The sequence below is a fragment of the Typopeltis vanoorti genome, chromosome 4, assembly GCF_054136105.1.
Source record: "Typopeltis vanoorti isolate ZY-2024b chromosome 4, IOZ_Tvanoo_1.0, whole genome shotgun sequence".
NCBI lineage: Eukaryota > Metazoa > Arthropoda > Arachnida > Uropygi > Thelyphonidae > Typopeltis > Typopeltis vanoorti.
The window spans coordinates 85,182,345-85,206,893 of record NC_143552.1 but is presented as its reverse complement, the minus strand read 5'-3'; the positions used below and the strand labels follow the sequence as shown (position 1 = coordinate 85,206,893).

The following is a 24,549-nucleotide window of genomic DNA, read 5'->3' as shown; positions in this document are numbered from 1 at the left end:
AAGTGTAAGCAAACAAAGTTTGTGCCTGAAATATTTTCAGGACTGGGGAATCTTGTGGTAAAGGTGGTATAAGTTCTGATCACTTGCCTTAGTATCCCATAATGCAAAGCACATATCCTTATGGGTATGTATAATGCTTTGCATTATGGATTTCCCCAGTCCTGAAAATATTTCAGAAGCAAACTTTGTTTGCTTACACTTGGATAAAGGATTAAACCAAATATGTAATTGGTAGCATAGCCAAGTGAAAAAAAAAAACTTCCATCAACTATCTCTAATCCATAGAATTTTAATAATAAGGTGTTGGCAACTGGTATATGGTGATATGACCTTTGCATTACTTCCACCTTAGTATCACCACCTCTGGGTTTAACTCCCACTGACGAGACCTCAATAAAGGTCGAAACTGGTCTGGGTAGTGATCCTTCCCATAATGCATAGCATTATACATACCCATAAGGATATGTGCTTTGCATTATGGGATACTAAGGCAAGTGATGTGAAGTCATACCACCTTTACCATGAGTTGCCCCAGTCCTGAAAATATTTCAGGCGCAAACAAAGTTTGTCCATGGTGCTTCACAACCAGGCTACTTGTATATAGAAGCTGTTGACTTAACATTAGTTTCCTTAGTATGCCATAATGCAAAGCACAGTTCCTTTCAAGCGTGTATATCGTTGTTAGAGTTTCTGGGTCTCGGTTAGTTTTCCAAGTCCATGGAATTCCTGAGACTATACAATTTCACTCATGAAAATTATTTTACATATTTTTATTTATTATATTTTTAGAAATGCATCAACAATTTCAATGAATGGCATGATTAAGGTGGAGTAAATTATCATCTGAGCTTTCACCATCGAATTTTTGCATCACCTTCATTTCAATAGCTGTCTTTATAGCAAAACCACAATTTCTGAATATCAGTCAATGAACATTTTCTCAGGTATACATACTAATCCTAAATGAAACATTTTTGCATCATATGAGTGAACAACAATATCGAAATATATCTTTTATTTCTAATACTGGTCCACTCGTTTAAAATAAGACTAAAAATGACGAGATTTAAATTCTTTAATTTTGTGCTATTTGCTCTTGGTTTTTATGCTCATAGAAGTCCAAAATTAACTTTAAGATATCTGGCTGATTCTTTGGTAATTCATACTTCTTTGAATTTGATTTTGAAACTGATCCACATGTTAAGACTGTCAGTTATTATTTGAATTGAGTGCCATCTTCAGTGGCCAATTTAGATACAATCCCACCTAATTTTCTTGTTTTAAAATTGATGGATCAGCCTTAATTCTTTTTGAGCTGCCTGAAGATTCTGTGTTTTCCTAAGTCTTTGTTTTAAAATGTGATTGATGTATATTTTCTAAATGACTCATCAGTCCACTAGTGTTCGATCCCTTACATGAAATCTACTTCAGAAAATAATTGCACTGAGCTACTTTGTCATTTTTATATTTCTTAAAATGTTTCCAAACTTCAGATTGATTTGTTTTCATTTTGCAGCTAAAATATTAACATCATAAAATTAAGAAAAATTAAAATTATAAAAAATATTTTTTATCTTTCCAACAAATTACCAAATATGATCGAAATTTAGAAATGAAAAATAATAACTTCACTGTACATTACAGCATGAAGTCCGTTGGCTACTGGCAGTGAAGTCTTGTTTTTGTTTATCTAACAAACTATCCAACAAGCAGGATAATTATGTGATGCAGATAAGTGTAATAAAAATGTCTTTACATGTGATTGCGTCATTGCATTTGATTAATAGTCATATTAGTCATTGATATTCTTGTGTTATATTTAAAAGAAACAAATCAATGTATAAACTAACAAATTTATTGCCGTCATTAAATAGCTTCATTAATTTTTAATAAAATTTTAATCGTTCTTTATAATATATATGTATTTTACTAAAATTAAAAATCATAAAAAAATAATAAAAAAAGCACTTTTTTGTTTCTGATTTGTAAATTTAAATTTATGAAATGTCTCAAGTTGTTTTTCCTCAAGATGAGGAAGATTTGAACAGTTCCCCAGGAATTTTCAGAACAGAAACTAATTGCTATGCATTATGGAAAGGATCAGGCTAGTTTCAACCTTTATTGAGGTATGTTAAAGTGTGAGGATAACTCTCCAAAAACTGAGTAATCTACAAGAACACTCTAAATTTAACTGAGTACCCCTAAAGGATCACTACTAAATTCATCACTCCCTGAATCACTTCGGGATAAGAAATCAGCAGTGGCTCCATTCAGCTAGTGACAGGCAAATAAACTACTGAGCAGAACCTCTCTATTTCCCCAGGAGGCCATCATCAGTGAAAGCCATACTCTAGAAGTGATTCAGTGTAAGCCAGATCCAGGAAGATCTGGCTTCCACTGAATCACTTCACTAGTACATAAAAGAAAGAAAAAAGGTGTATCTCCTTATTATTAAAATACCCTGGATTGGTGATAGTTATAGAAAGTTTTTTTGTTTTTTTTCACTTGGTTGCAAAATACATTATATTCTACATAAAATTATATTTTTGTCTATATGCAAGGAACTTAGTCATGGGCATACCTCATTTGCAAACTTTGTTTGCTTATACTTGGAGAAAGGATTAAATAAGAATATAGTTGCTGACTACTGGCAGATTCCATTTGTAGCCTTGATATTGTTCCCCTGCAAGCTCTATACACTTCCTAACTTCCTCCAAGCAACCACCTAGTGGAGAAAGCAGCAGGTTTATTTGCCAGATGATCAGGAAGACTCATGAAGTGTTGTCAGCATTCTCAGTCCTTGCCGTCTAGCAGTTGGCCTGTAGAAACCATTTTACTGCCTTTATCCTGGAGGTGAGGAGGTACTGGCTCTCTGTATAATTAATTATGGTGTGGAGATCATGCATAGCAATATTCTCACATGCACTGCTTTTGGAAAGAGTGGGTGATGACACGTGCGCGCGCACACACACACACACACACAGTGGCATATGCAATTAATTGCAACTTTTGCAATTAATGTTTGTATCCTGTTACTTACCATTGTGCTCAGAATTATTCTATTCTATCAATGGTTCTAACAGGCACTTAAACACTCATGGCCAAGTATCCTTGAATTTTCTAACCATAATACAAGGATAAGGCAGTTAGTCCTATGCCTTTAAGTACTCTTTGTCTGTAAATTGTATATGTTCTACTGGCTGGTTTACCTCTTCTGAGGGATGAAAAATATGAGTTTCTGGAAGAAAAATATCCTCTACCTCCATATGAGACTAGCTAAAATTAGTAGTAAGAATTCAGCTGAGTAAATCTCTCGTAGTGACATTACTAAATCATTATTCATCAATTTTTGGTATAGTACATTTTTCTCATCTGAGAGCTATTCTTCAGACAAGGTTAAAGTAGGCAAGAGTCTAGACTCCACTGAGCCAACATATGCCATTGATATACACTTACTCATATCGTGCATATATAGAAATGAAATTTATTTACTTGACATCTAGTTAACACTCATGAGTTTATAAATTTTTTAATTAAATTTTCATCTTAGCCATCACTTGTAATTCCCTTATTATTGCCATTTCATATCACAGAATTTTCTACAGTCATTTCACTGTTATTTACTATTATTATTATTTTTATGCTTTCTTGCTAGGCCAGATAACTGCAGCAGGCAAAGTACCCCCTGCTAAAGTATTAGTTATTGGAGGTGGAGTGGCTGGTCTTGCAGCTGTTGGAACTGCTAAAAATATGGGTGCTATTGTTAGGTGTTTTGATACACGGGCAGCTGTTAAAGAGCAAGTAGAATCTTTTGGGGCAGAATTCCTTGAAGTTTCACTTAAGGTTTGTTTGCCATTCTTATTCCTTTAATAAAAAAGATATTTATATAATCGTTTATTCACCATCCTGGATTTGTGGACTCACAACTTAAACATTAAGTTTCGATCCATTCCTCTTTTGTTGATTGCCATGCTAATTCTGCATAAGTTTTTTTTTTTTTAATATATATATATATATTTTCATACTTTTATATACTGACTGAGATCCGAGAATTAGAACAAACAATTAAATTTATTAAAGATAGTGACTCAATGTTTCTTTATAGTGTTTTTTATCGGCTTTCTATGTTCTCTCATGCCGGAAGAAGTCGGCCACTCTGATGAAACATGTTGTGTATTTAATAAATTTAATTGTTTGTTCTAATTCTCGGATCTTAGTCAGTATATAAAAGTATGAACATATCCCAATTCCGAGTTAATACAACAAATCATCATATATATATATATATACATATACACATACATACAAGAAGTAAAAAAGTATTGCCAAACAACTAAAACCTGCACTTCTTCAAAAAAAAAAAAAAAAAGGAAAAGGAGAAGCATGTTCAGTGTGTTTGCAGTTGCACAATGAATGAGTGCTGGGTAGCTGCTGATCTTGTATAACAGGTGCAACAGTAAGTGGAGGAACGATGGTTGCCAGTTCAGGAGCCATGACCATTGAAGTACTGTAGAACAGACAGAGCTGAAACACTGTGCTTGTGAGATAAAGGTTGAAGTTAATCTGTAATTAATTGAGGAAATGTCTGTGAGCTGAATTGCTCTCCTGAACAGCATGAAGAAAATTTTTTAGAAAAGTTAGAAAAGTTTTAGGTGTTTACCCCAAACATATGAACAGTATTCTAAGAATGGAGAAATTTTGGATTTGTATAAAGTTAAGCATTTGTTGGGTGTAAAATAACATTTTGTGAAAGAGAATTTCTTGTTTTTTGCATGTTGAGGAAGCTATTGATGTGATGTGTTTATGCCAGAAAAGACTGCAGGTAAGTGTAAGTCCAAGCATAAAGATCTGATGATGTTTGGTAATTTGTATATTACTAAGGTTAGGTGAGCTGAGAACTGTTGGTGTATCTGTAAGGAGAACTGGCTAAAAAGAGATCAAGAGTGTTGTGTTGAGTTACCAGGAATTCATGTAGGTAGCTATATAATTTGCATTAGGTCATTGCTTATGGCCTTCATCCAAGTCGGTTGGTTGGTGGTGTTGGAATTGTTGACATTGAGGTTGCCTAGGATGATGACCTCACTGCTAGGATGGCTTGATCGCAGATGGTCAAGTTTCATAAATGGGAATGCGAGAGGCCTGATTGGTTATGAGAGTTTGGAGAATGGTGAAAGTAGCAGATTTATTTATTTATTCATATGGAGCTTCCCTCGTTTTTCTCCCCCATCCCTATTGGGGCAAGTTGAGCCCCCCCCTCTTGGGTGGGGGGTAGGTATTTATGGCTGTAGATCCATGTGTTCATGGGGGGGGGGGCAGTTTGCCTGCTTGTGGGATGAAAAACGGCAGATAAACTGGTGGAAAAAACGCTACTGCCCATAGACCAGCTAACTTGGCTATGGCTGAGGAAGATCCTCGCATCTTCGACGGAAATCGAACCTGGGACACTCCTTCCCCGGTCATATGGTTGTGAAGCACACAGCCACTAGGCTAACCACGCTGACAAAGTAGCAGATGAAGGAAATTAATAGATGATGCAAGAAAACCTTCAGCCAGAGGAGGTCAAAAGCAAGATATTCTAAATTAGCCACACACTGGCATGCAATGTCTGTTCTCACAAAGGCACAGATGCCACCCTTGGAGTGCAAGGACTTGTGAAGTGTGTGATTTGGACATTTAAGGTGGGGCAGTAGGTGATGTAGATGTTATTTGGGTTTCTCTCAAGAGTAGGTGAGGTCTGGATGACTGTAAGTGATGGTGTATGTCATTAATGTTGGTGTTAATGCCATGGATGTTAGTGGATGTGAAAGATTGATTTTTATTGAGGAGATTCTGGCATGGTTTGTATGTTGTGATTGGTTGTGTTGTGTCTTTTTTGGTTAGAATTAGTTTATTAAGGAGTTTTCTTTTTGTCACATTTTCATTGTCATTGTTTATAAGATTCATCATTAGTTAATCTGTGGTCTTTGAGACCTAAATAGGGTTTTGGAGGGCTCAGCGTTATGAGAGTTGATAAATCTGAGACCAAGTCTAGCATATATGTCAAGTTTTGAGGACGAGTTTAAAAAAATTTACAAAAATTACTTAATTTATTTGATAAACTAAAAAAAAAAAATATTTTTGTTTAAAAATAATTTGATCATGAATAATTTACATTTGAAATGAGTTTTAATTGGTGAAAATGTAATTTATATTCTGTTTTAGAAATATATAAATACAAATCTCCATTTTAATTTAATGGCACAGATATATTTAGAATGAAGACCTAGGATTGTTCTTGGCAGTTAAACAGATATCTAAATCACTGTTTGTTGTACTGTTTCTGGTGAACTCTAAGGTTTTGCCAAAACTTTTCTGTGGTTCCTCAGAGAATATAGACGTTTCTAATAACTTGTATTACATGTAATTTCTGAAAATAAAAAACCTCAGTGAGTGGGATAAATTTTGTGTGTGTATGTGTTCGTCTCTGTCGACACATGACTTACCAGTGAAAGTGTTAATACTACTGTAATTATTTATTAAGTTTATTTACTGATATGAGTAAACAGAATAAGTTTTTTTTTTTTTTAAGGACAAAATTAGTAGAACAGTCCTGAAGAGCACACACCATCAATAAGTGATCTAAGTATGAACTGCTGCAGCTGACAGTATGGAGGAATATACACCACCTCCCAAGATTGATTTAAACATCATCAAATCCCTTCTACAAACTATTTTGATAGGAAGAATTGATGGCAAAGGAACGAGAGGAAGAAAAAGAATATCATGGTTTGACAACATCAAGACATGGACAGGAAAGAGCAGTGCACAACTGCTCCGATTAATGCAAGAACGTAGTTTGTTCGCCAAGATGGTCGCTGACCTTCAATAGAAGATAGCACCATAAGAAGAAGAAGAAGAATCCCTCACTAAGTGGGCTCAACCATTCCTAAGAGATATAGAATGGGGGGAACCCCCATATGAATAATGTTAAAAAACAAAACAAAACAAAGAAACTTTAGGATGCACATAGGAAAGTGATGATAATGACAAATCAGGGCCATTTCTACATTTTGCAGGGCCCTGTGCGAAATGGAAAAGCAGGGCCCCTGGAAGTTAGTAACATTTATGGAAATTTTAAATAGAGGAATATCTTGTTAATTAATTAATTAAATCAAATATGAAAAATATTTATACACATGAATAAACAAGTATGCTCTTTGGCATCAATTTAAGTAAAGGGAAAAAATTAGTTAAAAAAAAAAATGTGTTTGTACATGATTATTATTTTATTATGTAAGTACACATTGTATAAATATGCCAGAACAATGATTTATTTAATAATATTAATAATATAAAAATATGAAAAAAATATCCATTTTTACTATAAAGAATGAAATATGTGTATAACAACTTATAAGATTTAAAAGAAATCTTAATATCATCATCATCATCATCATCAAATTCCTGCCATGTACCCTCAAGGGATGTAGAGGATATTATAGTACTACATGAAAAAAAAAATCATTACATTACATCATTACTAACTTCCTATCTACAATTTTCCTCCAAATCAGTCTGTTACTTTTCAAGACTCCAACATTATTAGATCTTATATTTCTATCGTCTAAGGCACTTTGTATCATATCAATCCACCTATATCTTGGTCTTCCTCTGGGTCGTTTTCCTACCAACCTGGCAGAGAACACTTGTTTTGCTAATCTCTCCCCGCTCATTCTGTTTAAGTGACCATGCCACCTGAGATTAGCTCTGCTAATACTTCTACAAAATATTCCAAACATAATACAATACATAAATCATCAAAAATTACGGACCTCACAGTACTCATTTCCTTACTTGCCGCTGTTTTTTATAACTGCCTTGAAATTTTAAAAACACTATAAATATGTATATAAATTATCAATATAATGATAATCACACAAACTTACTTCATCTGGAAGAGGACAATGTAAGCATCTGTCACGGCGTCCAGGTCGTAACAAAGCTGGATCAATTAAATCAGGACGCCTACTTGCAGCTAGCACATAAACTCCTTGTAATGTTTCTAATTTAATGATTTAAACATGAAAGCTCATATTTCTTGTTAAGATTTGTGTATGTAGTGAGGGAATGTTTTTATGAAAATGACTAATTTCTAGAACACTTGTTTTAGTTTATTATTTCTAATATTATGTATCAAATGTTTTCTTGATTAAAATCTTTTTATTTCTTTTCCAGTAATTTTTATGAAATTTTCATAGCAGTTCCAAGGCTTCTAAAAGTTGAAAAAAAATACAGTGGCCTAGAATTAAGGTATTAAAATTTGGGAAACAAAGATGGCATGTATAATTTATGCTTGGTGGAGATTCTTGTTCCATTGTATAAGGCTCTGATTAGGCCACGCATGGACTACTGTGCACCGATTTGGTCACCTGGTTTTCAAAAGGATTAAAGAGATGTTGGAAAGGGTCCAGAGGTGACTGAACTAATGTGGTTTCTGATCTCTGGAATGTTGAATGTGGAAAGAGGTTGAGAAAATGCAATTTACAGAGTCTGGTTGATAGAAGGAAGAGGGATGATATGATATAGATGCACAAGTTTGTAAGGGGTTGTTATAGGATCAATGTTGAAGAAGTTTTTCGTAAAATGACAGGAGATCAGGGGAGAACTAGAGGTCATCTTGTTCTGGAAGCTGTATAAGGAGAGTGTGAATGAACAAGGAAGTGAGAAGCAGGTTTGTTGCATGCAGAGTTATGAATGATTGAGAGATCATTCATAACTGAGAGCATGTGTGCAGAGAATACATTCATGAAAAAGGAGTATAAAAAAAACTAGTCATTATTAATTACATTTTTATTTCTGTTTATAAATCAGATTTTATTTTTAGTAAAAAATTGAAATTTAGAGAAAAAACAGCCTGTTACAAAGATGTGTAACAATTTCGAATAAACTTTTATTGCAAAAATTTTTAGAATTGGAAATGTTCTTTGAGTCGGCTGACGTTTGTTGAATCATTAATTAATAAACGACCTGGTTGGCCGAGTGGTTAGCGTATCTGCTCTCCAGCCAAAAGACTGCAGGTTCGAATCCCGCCGTGGGCATGGATGTTTGTTTGTGACAATACTAGTGGTAGTGGTTAGCGGTAGATGCCGTTGGTGTAGATGATGAAGGTTGTTGTGGCTGGTGGAGACAAAGAGTTGTAGAGTAGGTACTCTCCCTTGATGAGTCTTTGGACTCCCTGGAGGTGTTATGTAATAATAATAATAATTAACAGAGCCTGACATAATATTTCAAGGTTTTCTATTCTTTTCTTTGCATTTTTAAATAAGATAAATTCTTATTTCAGTTTACAAAATTTATATTGCTGAGCATGCTCAACACTAAAAATATTTTTGCATCTTATTTGCTTCAATTATTCTTACATCATTATCATTTTTCTTCATTAGCCTCACCGGTATTTTCATTATAACTTTTTTTTTCATTACATTTAGTACTTTCACCTGAGAAATAATGTCTCTTCATTGTTTCTTTGGAAAATATAAGATCTATGTAATTGGTACATTAGCATTTTGTAAGACATCCCAAAAGATCAAAGTTGATATTTCTATGCTCTTTTATTGCAAATTTCTATTTGAAGTAATGATTTTTGTCCTGAGCAACTTGAATTTTAATTGACTTTGTTAACATGAAGTTAACTGCAAAATCTGCTGAACAAACTTGCATCTTGTCTGCTAAATGTTTTGAGAGTCAAATTTAATCAGCTTTAGTGAATTATTGAAATCATTGTTCAAAAAATGTTAGGTATTTGATTAAATTTTCTCTATCAGAATCTTTAAGGACCCCTGCCAGGGAACTGTCTTAAAAATGTTGAAACCATATTAAGCAGGGAGTTCCATTGCATTTTAACATCTACAACTATTCCCATTTCATGTCTAATTTCACTTTTTATTTATTTATGTATGTATTTTTGTTGCAAAAGACTATTGCCTATAGTTGAAATCTTAAAATACTTAACTACATTCATTGTGAATATTTTCATTTAAATCAGGAGAGTTTGATAATTGAAATTTATGAACTTTGAATTCTTCTTCCTTGTCTTGTCAGTGTAAAAATCATCTTCTAAATCGCCCAGCTATTCTTAAAGCTTGCATTTTTTAAAAAAGTTGTCTTTATTTAAAAACTTTCACAGCTTACATATCTAATAAAAATGTATAGAATTTTATTCAGACTCCAGTATATTTCATCATTTAATATATTTCATCCATTACATGGACGTCATCAGGGCAGACTGATAACTACATCAAAACAGAATCACAAGAATGAGTCATAAAGCATGTGCATACCAGCTCGTATCTTGGTCTTGTCTATGTTAGTTTGGATATGAGTCTCTGGATTCCATGGTCATACCGTATAATAATAATAATTACTGGATGCTATGAAATTCCTTGGGGGTGTTTAAGAGTCAGCGTTGGATAACCTCAGAACATCGAAGCATCATCAGAAAGGAAACCTCCACATAGTCTGTTAAGGAATGCAGAAAACCGACCAGTTCTGATGTCCGGTCCTCGCCTTCTCTTGGTGCACCCTGTTAGGCATCTACCTGGAGACTGAATGAATGAGGATGGGTGGACAATTTGGGATTTAGCTGACCAAATTGTATTCTTATTGTCCTAAGTCATAATGCAAAATGACAGAATTTCATGCCAGCTGGGGTGTTGCTCAGTTAAACAAGATCCCCGTTGTTTTATTCAGGGAACCAAGGCAAACAGCAAAAGTCAGTTACTAGAACAAATCCCAGTCAGCATCAGCAGCATTTGGCACATCACCATAAGCATCATCGATGAAAAGAAATTGAACTAGCAGAAGAACTGGATAAGTACCAGAGAAGACAAAAACAGGCAAGATCTTTTAGAGCAACCAATACAAGATGTTATATTCAGGCAATAACAATCAGGGAGGAGGAAGAGTAGATATAGTATTCAGTGCTAAATATGAGGATAATCTTCTTGAATGCCAGCAATATCAAGTAGAATGATGTGGCTGAATATTAGAACTAGACATTGAGACTTATTTGTGCCAATGGTCCAACAGAAAATTCTAGTAAGGGAGAAATAGAGGAATTTTTTCAGGCATAAGGCAGCTGACACAATGAAAAAGGAAAAGTTGGTTCTTGTTGGAGATCCAAACAGGAGAGTTGGAAATGATTACTGGACATATAGAAATGTTTTGGGAAAATTTGGAGAAGTGCAAAGCTAATAATAACAGTAAATACCTGCTGGATTTCTGTTCAGGGCATGGACTAGTTATTAACACCATGTTCCAACATAAAAATGTGCATGTATTCACATGGAGAGAAGATGCAAGAAACAAGAAAAGTCTTGTTGACTATTTGTTGTTGATAACGATGTTTTCCCACTGGTTTAGGACATGAGTATAGAGAGGATTTGAAGTGATCGCCATTTAGTGTTGAGCAGGATAAAATTGAATTTTTGAAGATAAAACTTCCTTAAATACACAAACATTATTAAAGAAAAAATGAAAGCGATTGAAAACAAGAACCAAATCGTGAAGATTCAGTAGTAAGCCCTGAAGAAAACATTAATAGTTTTAGCCAGAGAGGCATTCTAAAAAAGTCTTCCTGTATTTTGATAGCAGACAATGTATAGCCATGCCTTTAGTGCTATATAAAGATGGTGGCAACAAAGCTGAGCAATGGCAGGGTGCTGTAATGTCTAGTTAATTCTGCCCGTGAAATCCTGGCAGATTAACTAGACATTAAAAAAAAAAAAAAAAAAAAAAAAAAATCTATGGGATTTTTGATGCTAGTGGACTCATGTCAATTATGCCAAAATCACTGAATCAGCATTCCTAAGCAACCTCAGCTAGCCATTTTCTTCCACTGTGTGCCTCCCTACCATTAAAAGAGTTCATATGCCTTGGCAAGCACATGGACAGCCTGGAGCAGTTCCTTATCATGCTCAACAAAACTATCTCCCTAAAAATAGATGCAATTGGAAAAAACCTTAAAGCAATTCACGATCATCATCTCAAAGCTAACATACTTATTGCTGACAATGACAGCATGCTTTATAATCTCATTGCCTTGTCAGTTCAAGACACAATTGAAGCAGAAAGCAAAAAATATGTCATCATCCTGAATTTCCCACGATTACATGGAGAGATGGACCAAACTTCTTGCACTTAATAAAAGTGACCTGTGATACCCTGATGAGCAGTTATGCTTTCATATCAGTTGTGAACAGCTAGTCAGAAGGCACTATGCCCCTGTCATGTGTGTATGAGCCAATCCAGATCTGATTATGTCAGGAACAAAAGCAGCGATAATGACAAGAACTAGGAGAGAAATGTTAAAGTGGAGATTAAGCATGGACAGTCAGTTGCAAAGAAGAAATACTAGTGAAAAAATCAAATTCTGAAAATAACCAATGTGGAAACCTGAACCCATACTGCATAGAGAAACTTGGGAGATCATCTCAAACTTCACAGACCCTTCCAGATCCATTTCAAAAATATGCATTGTCTCAGTATTAACCTTAATTATGCTCACCTCCAGTTTGCAGAACTTCACCTAATTTTCATGACAGAAATTCAGATCTCAGCTTCCTCAAATGCTACTCATCTCTGTTTTCCCAACTACACACACTTTGACTCCTTTCACCTCAGAGGTTTTTGAGGTAAAAGGAGTCAAATATGGTTTGTGCATATTGTTTGTTCTAGTATACGCAGCTCAAGAATATATCCAACCTGGAATCTAATTTTGACCTCCTTTGTCTAAGAATCAGTCTACCTCATTCTACCAAATTCATATGCTGTCTCTAATGCTCTCATAATGCCAACAACCACTGAACTCCTCAATTACTTTTCTCTGAATGTTGATTTTCTTCATTCCAACTTTCCTAACATCAAAATCATCTTCCTCAGATATTTCAATGTTTACAGCATCAGCTGGCTGCCCTTTTCCATCTGCATAGATCAAGCAGGTAGAGAGGCTGAAATATTTGCAATTTCATACAAATTCACTTGTCCACCAGAATATCAAGACAACCCCCAAACACCCTGGATCTTATCCTCACTAGTAATCCATCCAAGTACATCATGATTATTGTCTGTTCTGTTTTTTAGACAGCTCAGACCACAATCTTCACCAGATTATGGTCTGAACAACAAGCAGATTGTTGTCTCTTTCTCCACAGAGCAACATGTACACCACCACCACTCACATCCACATGTTGTATGGCATAACCAAGTGGGATGATCTTCACAACTTTATACCACATTTACTTGGTCAGATTATGTTTCCAGCCATCTGAGCCAAACTTGTGAGCAGAATGAATCACCAAAATAATTCTTATTGGCATGAAAAATTTTTTATTCCAATCTTCACCCTAAATTCCTGTCTCCTATTTAATTAAGCCTTCATTCTCTCACAGGTTTGCTAAGGCTGTACTAAAGAAGAGTCAAGCATACTGCATTTGGCTTATATCCCAAACTTCATCTTCCTATACTGCAATACTCCTCTACTACAGAATAGCTGCAAGAAAATTATCACCACACTGATAATTGACATTGAGAGAGCTAAAAGTAAGAAACTTGCATTCTGCCCAAATGGCAAACATGCCTTCTTGGTTCTAGCCAATGCTATTGGCTGTAACTTTTGCCAACATTACTCCCACCATTATTACACCTAGATGGTACTATTGCATCATAACCTATAGAAAAAGCCAATCTCCTGCTTCCTATTTCTCCTCCAACTGTTGTATAGATGATCATGGTAAATGTCCCCCAACCATTCCAAGCACTAAACACTCAACATACATTTGCCCTCTTTGCTGAAAAAACAGAAAAATTTTCTCAAATTGGATACCAAAAAAAGGTCTCCTGGCCCTGACGACTTGACTCCATTTGTTCTAAAGGTCTGGGCTCCAGAGTTGACTCCCACTTTATGCTGCCTGTTTATATTTTCTTATTTCCCTGCAGTCTGGAAATTAGTCTATATACAACCTATTCCTAAGAAGGGTGATAAATCTTTACTTTCAAATTACCATCCAATTTCTCTCACCTTAATTCTTTTTAAAGTAACGGAAAGAACTATCAACACTCAACTCCTATGTTACCTTAAAGACGTGTAATACACCCTCTGTCCAAAAAGAAATCGAACTTTTCGAAAATAGAAGAAACTAGTGGCCACCACCTGTTCTATCTTTTTGTTGTCGAAAGCGGTAACCTTTATTAGTGTTGTGTCAACTGTTTATGACATTTGTTTCATTAGAAGCCAAGTTATAGTGTCAGGAGTAGGGGTGGCTCATGCATAGGCACTGTGAAACTGCAGCACCTCCAATTTTTCTCGATATATAAATATATTTATTTATACAATCTTATACAATTCTCTTATTTTGTATAAAAAATAATAAAAATTCATCTTGTAGCACTTAGAACAGTGAAGGATGCTAGCAGTGTTTACCACAGTGTCGTATTGCCATGCTCGCAAGCATGTGCATGTCATAGTGAGATGTGAGGTATTAGCGTAATGTGGCACTGTCAGTTGCACGGTTCCACTGTCGTTTAAAGTTGTTGTTTATGCAGTTTGTGCCAGTAGTAGAGTGTTTGTGGTGCTTATCATGTTTACTCTGCCCCTTTAAATATTTGGACATTACGATTAAAGACATAACATTTGTTATACTTTTTATTTTAGAACATTATTGGGGTTATGATAATGGATTTTATTTTTAAGTAATTTTGAATTATACTAAACTGTATAATTTTATCGATAATAACAATATTTTTTCTTGAAACAAAACAAGAAGAATGCATTTTATTGTTAAGTATTTTGAATTGTACCAAATTGTGTAATTTTATCGATAATAAACAATATTTTTTCATGTTTAATTTTTTTAAAAATTTTTACCATAATTTTTATATTTTATCCAGACACGTATACATTGTACTTACATTGTATGTATATTTCGAAAGTTGCAGCACCCCCATGATTTCAAGCCATGAGCTGCCACTGACCAAGAGTGACACGGTCGGAAAATGAGTTTCAAACAGAGAGCTGCGATTGACTTTTGTGTTAAACTTGGTAAAAGTTTTACCGAAATGCATCAAATCCTTAAAAAAGCATATGTTGAATGCTTATCCTGTACTCAAGTTTACAAGTAGTTTAAAAGATTTCAAAGTGGTCGTGAGACACTTGAGGACAACGAAGGTTGGGCCGTCCAAAAACTGGACTGAGCGAAGTTAACATCCAAAAAGTGCATGATTTCATCAAAGAAAACCCAAAATCATCCATGAGATTGATCGAAGATGAATTGGGGATTCCAAAATCAAATGTGCACAACATTTTGACTGAGAATTTGGGCCTTCGTAAATTGAATTCGTGATTTGTTCCCCACAAGTTCACCGACGACCAAAAAATGTATCAAATTGAACACTGCAAGGTCCTCATAAAATCACCCGTAAGCACTTAAACTTCCTTGAAATGATCGTTATTGGTGAAGCGTGGTGTTTTGAGTATGAGCCCGAAACAAAGTGCTGAGTGGAGACACGAGAAGAGGGGCATCCGAAAAAAAGTCGCTTGGAGAAATCAAAAGTAAAGATAATGTTGATTTGTTTCTATGATTCCAAGGTTATTATCCACAAAGAATTCGTTCTGCCTGGCCAAATGGTCAATGGTGAGTTTTATTTTGAAATTTTGAAGTGATTGATAGCGAGAATTCATCACGTTCAACATGAATATCGTGATGCAGGCAGCTGGTCACTTTTGCACGATAATGCACCATCTCATCGATCGAACATTGTGAGACAGTTTTTGAGCAAAAATCAATTTTTTGTGTTGGATCACTCGCTGTATTCACCTGATTTAGTGCCTTGTGACCTCTTTCTCTTCCCCCGACTTCATTTGCCGATGAAAGGAAAGCGATACGACACCATTGAAAACGTTCAAGCGGCCATAGTCGCAACCCTCGACAGTATCCCAAAATCCGATATAAAAAACTCATTTAACAAATTAATTGAGTGCCAAATGCTGTATCGAAGCTGAGGAAGAGTATATTGATTGAAATAAATGATTTGAATAATTATAATTGGCCTGTGTTTTATTTTCTATCAAAAGTTCGGTTTCTTTTTGGACAGAGGATGTAAATGACAAAGTATGGATTCCATTGCTGCCGATCAACAGAGGACATTAATCTATGTTACCCATCTATGGACAAACACCATGGAAAGGTTTAGTGAATTTCAACTTTGCTTCACAAGTTTAGTGAAGCGAACCCTAATCATTTGGTCTTCCCCCTGACTTCTGCATTTGGATAGGCAGCTTTCTGACTGAATACTCACTTTAAGTAATGGTGAATGGCTCATTATCTTCTAATTATACAACTAAGATCCCATAGTTGTCTCTGTTCTTTTGACCATCCTCTTTCTTCTACATATAAATGATCTATTTCAGCTGACTGCCAATCCAGTGCACAGTTTTGCTATGATAGCATACTGCTCTCCTCTTTATTTGACAAACCTTGCAAAGCATAAATTACCACAACCTGGAGAACTTTCATCTCCGGTACCTTAAATTTTGAGTTTTTCCACTTGATTATATTACAAATTAAAGATGTAAAGAAATTATATTCTTGGTTTAATCCTTTATCCAAGTGTAAGCAAACAAAGTTTGCACATAAAGTAACTTCATGACAGGACAACTCATATATAGAGGCTAATGACTTCACATCGATTATCTTTAGTATCCCATAATGGAACACCCATATCCTTACAGACATGTGTAATGCTGTGCATTATGGCTCCCTCTGATGAGACCTCAATAAAGGTCGAAGCTGGTATGGGTAGTGGCCCTTCCCATAATCCACAGTATTATACATGTCTGTAAAGCTATGCATTGCATTATTGGATACTAAGGCAATTGATGTGAAGTCATTAGCCTCTATATATGAATTGCTTTGTCCTGAAGTTAGTTCATGTGCAAACTTTGTGTGCTTACACTTGGTAAAAGGATTAAATCAAGAATATAATTTCTTGGCATCTTTAATTTTTAATACCTTAAATTTTGATCTTCAAAACATCAATGGGGTTTGAATAACCTTGTCAACTTCAATGCTAGCAAAACATAGCTCTACATTATTTCTCACAAAAAAGAATCCTTTTCTTCCCTTTACAATATCTCCAATCTCTCTCTTGGCATAGAGATATCATAATATCACCTCCTCTTCATCCAAAAAATTAGTTTTTCTCTTTTCCTCGACTCACTACTTTAATCCAGATGTCTCCTAACTTTATAGAAATCTGCATGACCATTGAAAACCACTCTACATCTCTAAGAGCCTCCTAAAAATACTGGATTCCATACAGAAAAGGGTAATGAAATTAATTAATTAATTAGTATCCTTTCTCACTAGCACACTTTCACTTTCATGCAGACATTCAGTTTCCACAGCCTGCATCTTCTATAAATACTTCTGTTGTTGCTGTTCATTAGAATTGGCATCTATAATTCCTCATAATCAGTACCCTCACAATTCAACTCTAAATCCACAGAAAAAAATCTTCTCTGCTTCATTCATCCCTTCCACTGCTGCTCTCTGGAATGGCCTCCCACAATGCATTTCTCAAGGAACAATCCACAACTTTTCAAGTCAAATGTGAACAAGTTCCTTATTCACAGTAATAGTTACTATAGGTTGACCAGCTTTTTATGGATGGATTCCCCATAAAAAAAATAAATAAAATAGTAATAATAATGATAATAATGGTGAGGTTGTTTACAAGTATAGAAAAATCAGAACTCCATGGTGGACTCAGGAAGTTAGAAGTATTCAAGGAAAAGAAGAAAATTGCTTTCACATATTGTGAAAGCATGTTAGCATGTGATCATAGAGAATACAGAGAAAAATGTAAGAAAGTGAAGCATTGTGTAAAACTATCTAAACAGATGTCATGGGAAGACTTTGGTAAGAACACAGAAAACAAATATCAGAAATGTGGCAAAATATTTGGGAGCCTATTGAAAAAGCTTAGAAATTGTGGAAAAATACTGTAAAAGGAATCAGAGATGATAAAGGTGACGTGAAAACTGAAGATAAAGATATTCTAGATATCTGGAGTAATTACTCTGAAAGACTGCTAAAGAAATCAGCATGATGGTAAAAAACACTTAATAGGAATACTATCAAGAAATACATATCCATACTTGAAGTAAAAAAACAAACAAAAAACTGAAAAACTTGAAATGTGGAAAGGCAGCTGGAGTATATATTATTATTATTGATACCACATGACACTTCCAAGGACTCATGTGGACACTCCACTCTGCCACACACACACATCTCACAGTCTTTCCACTTACCCAATTCTCCCAACTACACATATCTACCACCCATCACCACTAACAACAGCATTTTTTGTCTGTAAATTGCGTGTGCTCTGATGATCAATTTCCTTGTATGTGAGATGGTGAATTTGAGTTTCCATAAGGGAAAAAAACCTACCTCTGTATGAAATTGGATGACTCACCTTCAATTGAAAACGGTCCGTGCAGTTAGCCTAGTGGCTTTGTGCTTCGCAACCATATGCCTGGGGAAGGAGTGTCCTCGGTTCGATTCCCATCGACGATGCGAGGAACTTAAGGATCTTCCTCAGCCAAAGCTTAGTCGGTCTTGGGTGTGGACAGCAGGGTTTTTTCCACCAGTTTATCTGAGGTTTTTCATCCCACAAGCAGGCAAACGGGTCTCGTGAACACACATGGATCAGTCAGGGATACTAACCCAGTCATAGGCCTGATTCGTCAGCCTATGCCGGTTCCGAAGCCCGGATAAAATTTGGGGGGACTAGATGGTGCCATACCGCCCTGTAAAAGGGGACTCACAGCTATTGTACCATCACACGGAAAGGAATTGAAAAAGGGCATATAAATCATCTAGTCATGACGAGAATCAAACCTGGCCTTTTCCAGGTTGAAGGTACAATGTACCATCATTCTTCTAATTGTGTTACTTGACCAGAAACTCAAATACGGAGGTATAAAAACATTACATTGGCTACACTGCCTTATCAGAGAGAGAGAGAGAGGGGGGGGGGGTTGTGGTAAGATTTATGCAAGTGTACTTGAGAAAGAGCTAAGAAAAATCGTGGATTGGAAACTTGAAGAAGAACCAGCTGGATTCAGGCCAAATAGAAGTTGTCGAGATCAAAGAGATAAATAGTGGAGAAGTGGGAATATAACAGGGATCTGTATTTAAGTTTTGTAAATCTGGAAAAGGCATATGACAAGGTGCTAAGAGAAAAGCTGTTCATAACACTACAGTTATATGGTGTCAATGGGGCATTATATCAAGCATTATTTCCATTTCATTAATATTTATTATGCTCTGTAGGAACTTTTTTTATTCCAATGCATATGACAGATGTCTGCTATCTACTTTACATAAATTCATAGAATATACCTTTTATATTCTGTGAATATACAAATTATGTGTCCTGTTAGAAACTTTCAAAAAATTACAACTGAACAGCTGATTCTCGCAACTTTTTGATAAAGTACTTAAAAATCTCGAGGAATCTTCTCTGAATGCCTTTAATACACTTGATATGCATCAAACAAATCTAAGCATCAAAGTTCATCATCATCATCATCAAATTCCTGCCATGTACCCTCAAGGGGTGTACAGGATATGACAGTACTACATGAAAAAATTACATCATTACTAACTTCCTATCTACAATTTTCCTCCAAATCAGTCTGTTACTTGTCAAGACTCCAACATTATCAGATCTTATATTTCTATCGTCTAAGGCACTTTGTACCGTATCAATCCACCTATATCTTGGTCTTCCTCTGGGTCGTTTTCCTGCCAACCTAGCAGAGAACACTTGTTTTGCTAATCTTTCCTCTCCCATTCTATTTAAGTGACCATACCATCTGAGATTAGCTCTGCTAACGCATTCCTGGATGCTGACAATGTCAAGTTCTTTCCTAATATCCTCATTTTTAATATGATATTGCCATTGATGCCATCTGTTCATGCCTCTAATCTTTCTCAGGACTCTCATATCTGTGATCTCTAGTCTTTGGTGAAGTGTTTTACTTCTGACCCAGCTCTCAGATCCATAAGTTAAAACTGGTTTGAACACTGTCTTGTATACAGTTAATTCAGTGTTCCGACTAATTTCTCTCTTATTCCATATGAATTTATTCAATTGACTTCCCACGATACCAGCTTTGCTGATTCTGTTGTCTATTTCTATATTTAGTTTACCATCTTCAGTAAAAATTGTGCCTAAGTAGCTGAAATGTTTTACTTGTTCCACAGGTTCTCCAGGTTCTCCATTCACAACACAGTTGACATTTTCAATGATTCTGCCTATTTTCATTGTCTTTGTCTTTTTATTGCTGACCTTCATACCATATCTATTACAACAGCTATTCAATTTAGTCAGAGAATCTTGCAGACTTGTAGCGGATTTATTTAGAAGTATAACATCATCCGCATAAAGCAAAGAGCTGACATTAACATCTCCAATTTTGATATCAGGTTTAATACCACATTCCTTCATAATGTGATGCATATAGATAATGAATAACAGAGGGGATAATGTACATCCTTGTCTCACACCAGATTTAACATTAAACCATCTTCCTGTACTTCCTTCAATTCTAACTGCTGACTCACAACTCAAATAAAGACTAAGTATTGCTTGATAAAATGCCCCATTGACACCATATAACTGCAGCGTATTGAATAGCTTCTCTCTTGGCACCTTGTCATATGCCTTTTCCAAATCGACAAAACTTAAATACAGATCATTGTTATATTCCCATGCTTTCTCGACTATTTGTCGTAAAGTGAAGATCTGATCCTGACAGCCTCTATTTGGCCTGAATCCAGCTTGTTCTTCACCAAGCTTTTCTTCCACAATTCTTCTCAACCGTTTCTCAAGTATACTTGCATAGATCTTGCCAGGAACACTCAGTAGGGAAATGCCTCTGTAATTCTCACATTCAGTTTTATTTCCCTTTTTATATATGGGTACTATGAGAGCTCTACTCCAATCATCGGGAATTCGTCCCTCTGTCCAGGCTTTCTGAACTATGCAGTGCAGCCACTGTAAGACTCTTATACCACCACCATACTTCAGCATTTCTGGTCGAATATCATCTACTCCTGCTGCCTTTCCACATTTCAAGCCTTTGATGGCTTTTTCTACTTCAAGTATGGATATGTATTCCTGACTGCATGCCTGGTCAGTGTTTTTTATCACTGTGCTGTCATCACTGCTTGTTTCATTTAGCAGTTTTTCAAAGTAATTACTCCATACTTCAAGGATATCTTTTTCTCCTGTTTTCATTTCACCTTTATCATCTCTAATTCCTTTTACAGCACTCTTTCCTCCATTCCTAAGCTTCTTCAACAACCTCCAGAATATTTTGCCACCTTCTTGATATTTATTTTCTATATTCTTGCCAAAGTCCTCCCATGACTTTTGTTTAGCTAGTTTTACACACTGTTTAGTTTTCTTACATTTGTCTCTGTATTCTGTAAGAGTAAAAGCTGACTTATTTGCCAGGAACTTTTGATATGCTTTCTTCTTTTCCTTCACTGCCTCTTTAACTTCCTGTGTCCACCAGGGAGTTCTGATTTTTTTATCTTTGCACACAACCTCACCACATGCCTCTCTGGCAGAATCAATGTTTCCTTCAGAGTTTGCCACTGAATCTCCAAGGTTTGATTCCTGTTCTCAAACTCTTTCATTTTCTTTTCAATAATATTTCTGTATTTTAGTCTACAGTTTACATCTGAGAGCTGCTCAACTTTTATTCGCTTTAAAACTTTCTTACATGTTATTCTTTTCAATATGAAATTCAATTTTATCCTGCTCAAGACTAAATAGTGATCACTTCCAATTTCAAATCCTCTGTACACTCTGGTGTCCTGCACCAGGGAGAAAACATCACTATGAACAATAACATAGTCAATGAGACTTTTCTTATTCTTAGCCTCTTCTCTCCATGTGAATTTGTGCACATTTTTATGTTTGAACATGGTGTTAGTAATAACCAGTCCATGTCCTGAGCAGAAATCCAACAGATATTTGCCATTATTATTAGCTTTGCTCTTTTCTCCAAATTTTCCCAAAATATTTTTGTATGTCTCACAATCATTTCCTACTCTACTATTTAGATCCCCAACAAGGACCAACTTTTCCTTTATCATTGTGTCAGTTGCTTTTTCTAAAGCCTCAAAAAATTCCTCCACTTCTACCTTAGTAGAACCTTCTGTGGGACCATAGGCACAAATAAGTCTCATTGTCCAGTTCCCCATTCTCATATTTGCCCACATTACTCTACTTGAGACTGACTTCCATTCAAGAAGATTAGCCTCGTATTTTGTGTTGAATACTATGGCTACTCCTTCTTTTCCTTGATTGTTATTGCCTGAATATAACATTTTGTATTTATTGCTCAGAAAGATCTCACCAGTTTTGGTCTTTTTTGTTTCAGTCACCCCTATTATGTCGATCTGGTACTTATCTAATTCCTCAGCTAGCTCCATTTCTTTGCCATTCAGACTTCTTACGTTGATAGTACCGATCTTTAACTCTGGTGATGTTGAGTTGGGGTTTGTTTTCAGATTTGTTCCAGTAGCTGACTTTTCGCTGTTCGCCCTGGTTCCCTGGCGAAAACAACGGGGGCCTTGTTTAACCGGGCGACGCCCCAGCCGGCATGAAATTTTGTCATGTTGTACCATCATTTTTTATTTTGGTTTAACCAATAAGAATACAATTTGGTCGGCTAAATCCCAAATTGCCAGCCCATCCTCGTTCGTTCAGTATCAAAGTAGATACCCAACAGGGTGCACCACGAGTAGGCGAGGATTGGACATTAGGTCAGAAGCCCTGGTGGGTTCTCCGCATTCCTTTAAAGGCTATGTGGAGGTCTCCTCTCAGTTATACAGCTTTGACCCTTAAGCACCCCAGCATCAAAGTTTTGAGTCTTAATCCTTTTCATTTACCAAACCTTTCCAATCAACATATACCATCGTATACTGCCTTCTTAACAAATCACCTATCATTTTCCCATTAAATTTCAATCCTTTTTCCCTGTATACTCTTCTAATCTTTAAAATCTTGTAAAGAATTGAGGAAACATCTGCTAGTTTACAGCTCCACTCACTTCATGTCATTATCACTAAGTCATTAATTAACATATAATGACAAAGGTCTTAATACTGACCTCTGGAATACTTCATTTCTAATCCTTGGCTCTTGAATGAATGGTCTCCCTTGACGCTGACGGAGTTCTTGGCAGACTTCAACACGGTGTTCCTTTTGCTCCTGGGTCAGCAGTCTGGGGATGAACTTGGCAGCAACATAGCGCATGCTCAAATCAGACGTGAGGATTGTTTGGACTGTTCCGTATGACACACCGACAATGGCAGCAATGTTGTGGAGTGTTCTCCGACGATCCTCATGCACAAGTTGCCAAATGGTTTCGACATTTTTTGGAGTTGAACTCTTTGAAGGTCTTCCTGATCTCTCATCTTCCAGTGATGTTCTTCCGCTCTTGAAGCACTCAAAATGCCTCGAACGACTCATTGCAGCATCACCATAAATTGCCGAATCATGTTCAAACGTCTCTGTAGCAGATTTGCCCAGTTTCATGCAGAATTTCACATTTGCTCTTTGTTCTAACTTGCTGTCCATGATGAAATCACAGATGTGGTAACGCAGGTGGTCAGAATAGCATCAGTTTCACAGCTCCCAATGTACACAGGATGATGTCTTTTGGCATACTGACTTATGAAGGTAGGTGCTCCTTGTGGCTGTGCATGCAGCCTTGTGCTGCCATCTGTTGGCATTTTACAAACCTAATCTTGAAACTTTTTGATACCACCTCGTTTATACTGAATACAATTTGGAATTAACTTTTCTGTTACTTTTTTGTACAGCATAATTGAAGAATAACTCATTCTCTTTAATGTAATAAACCTGAATGAGTTGGAATAATTAGATTCCCACTATAACTGGGTGTATGTCTGTGATTGTCTTCAGATGCTAGATGAATTTCATTAGCCATCACAAGACCACCACCTCGTTTATTTTAACACACTTAAAAAAAAAAAAAAAAATCCATGTTTCATCTGTGGAGCCAAGACTGTCTAACACACCCACAGCACTAATGTACTATAATTTTACAACTTTTGGTGGGTAGGAAAATCATAAAGAAATATAGGTGTGGGTGGATTAATATTTGTGGACACTGAACAGTATAATTTCTGCAGAGATTTCATCACATTTCTTTTATATTATATATGCAAATCATGAAGGATATCTTAGTGAAAATTAAAGTGTAAGTACATAAATAAACTTCAAACCAGTCTCTCCTTTAATGCTATGCATTAAGGTAGAGACTGGTTTTGACCACCTTTATTGAGATATCAGTGGGTGCCAGACCCAGGAAGATAAGGTCTGGATTGTGACTTCCCTTAATGCATAGCATTACGCTCTTCTGAAAGGAAGTGTGCTTTGCATGATATACTAAAGTAATTG

At 35.8% G+C, this 24,549-nt stretch overlaps 1 protein-coding gene across 1 annotated transcript in view; it reads left to right on the top strand.

Moving 5' to 3' along the window:
• The window catches only part of LOC150107468 (NAD(P) transhydrogenase, mitochondrial-like), a 326,339-nt gene that overhangs the window by 79,724 nt on the left and 222,066 nt on the right, over positions 1–24,549 (top strand). The window contains exon 3 of the mRNA XM_090391890.1: positions 3,656–3,843. Coding sequence (XP_090248016.1) covers positions 3,656–3,843 — 188 coding nt within the window. The remainder of the gene's footprint in view (positions 1–3,655; positions 3,844–24,549) is intronic.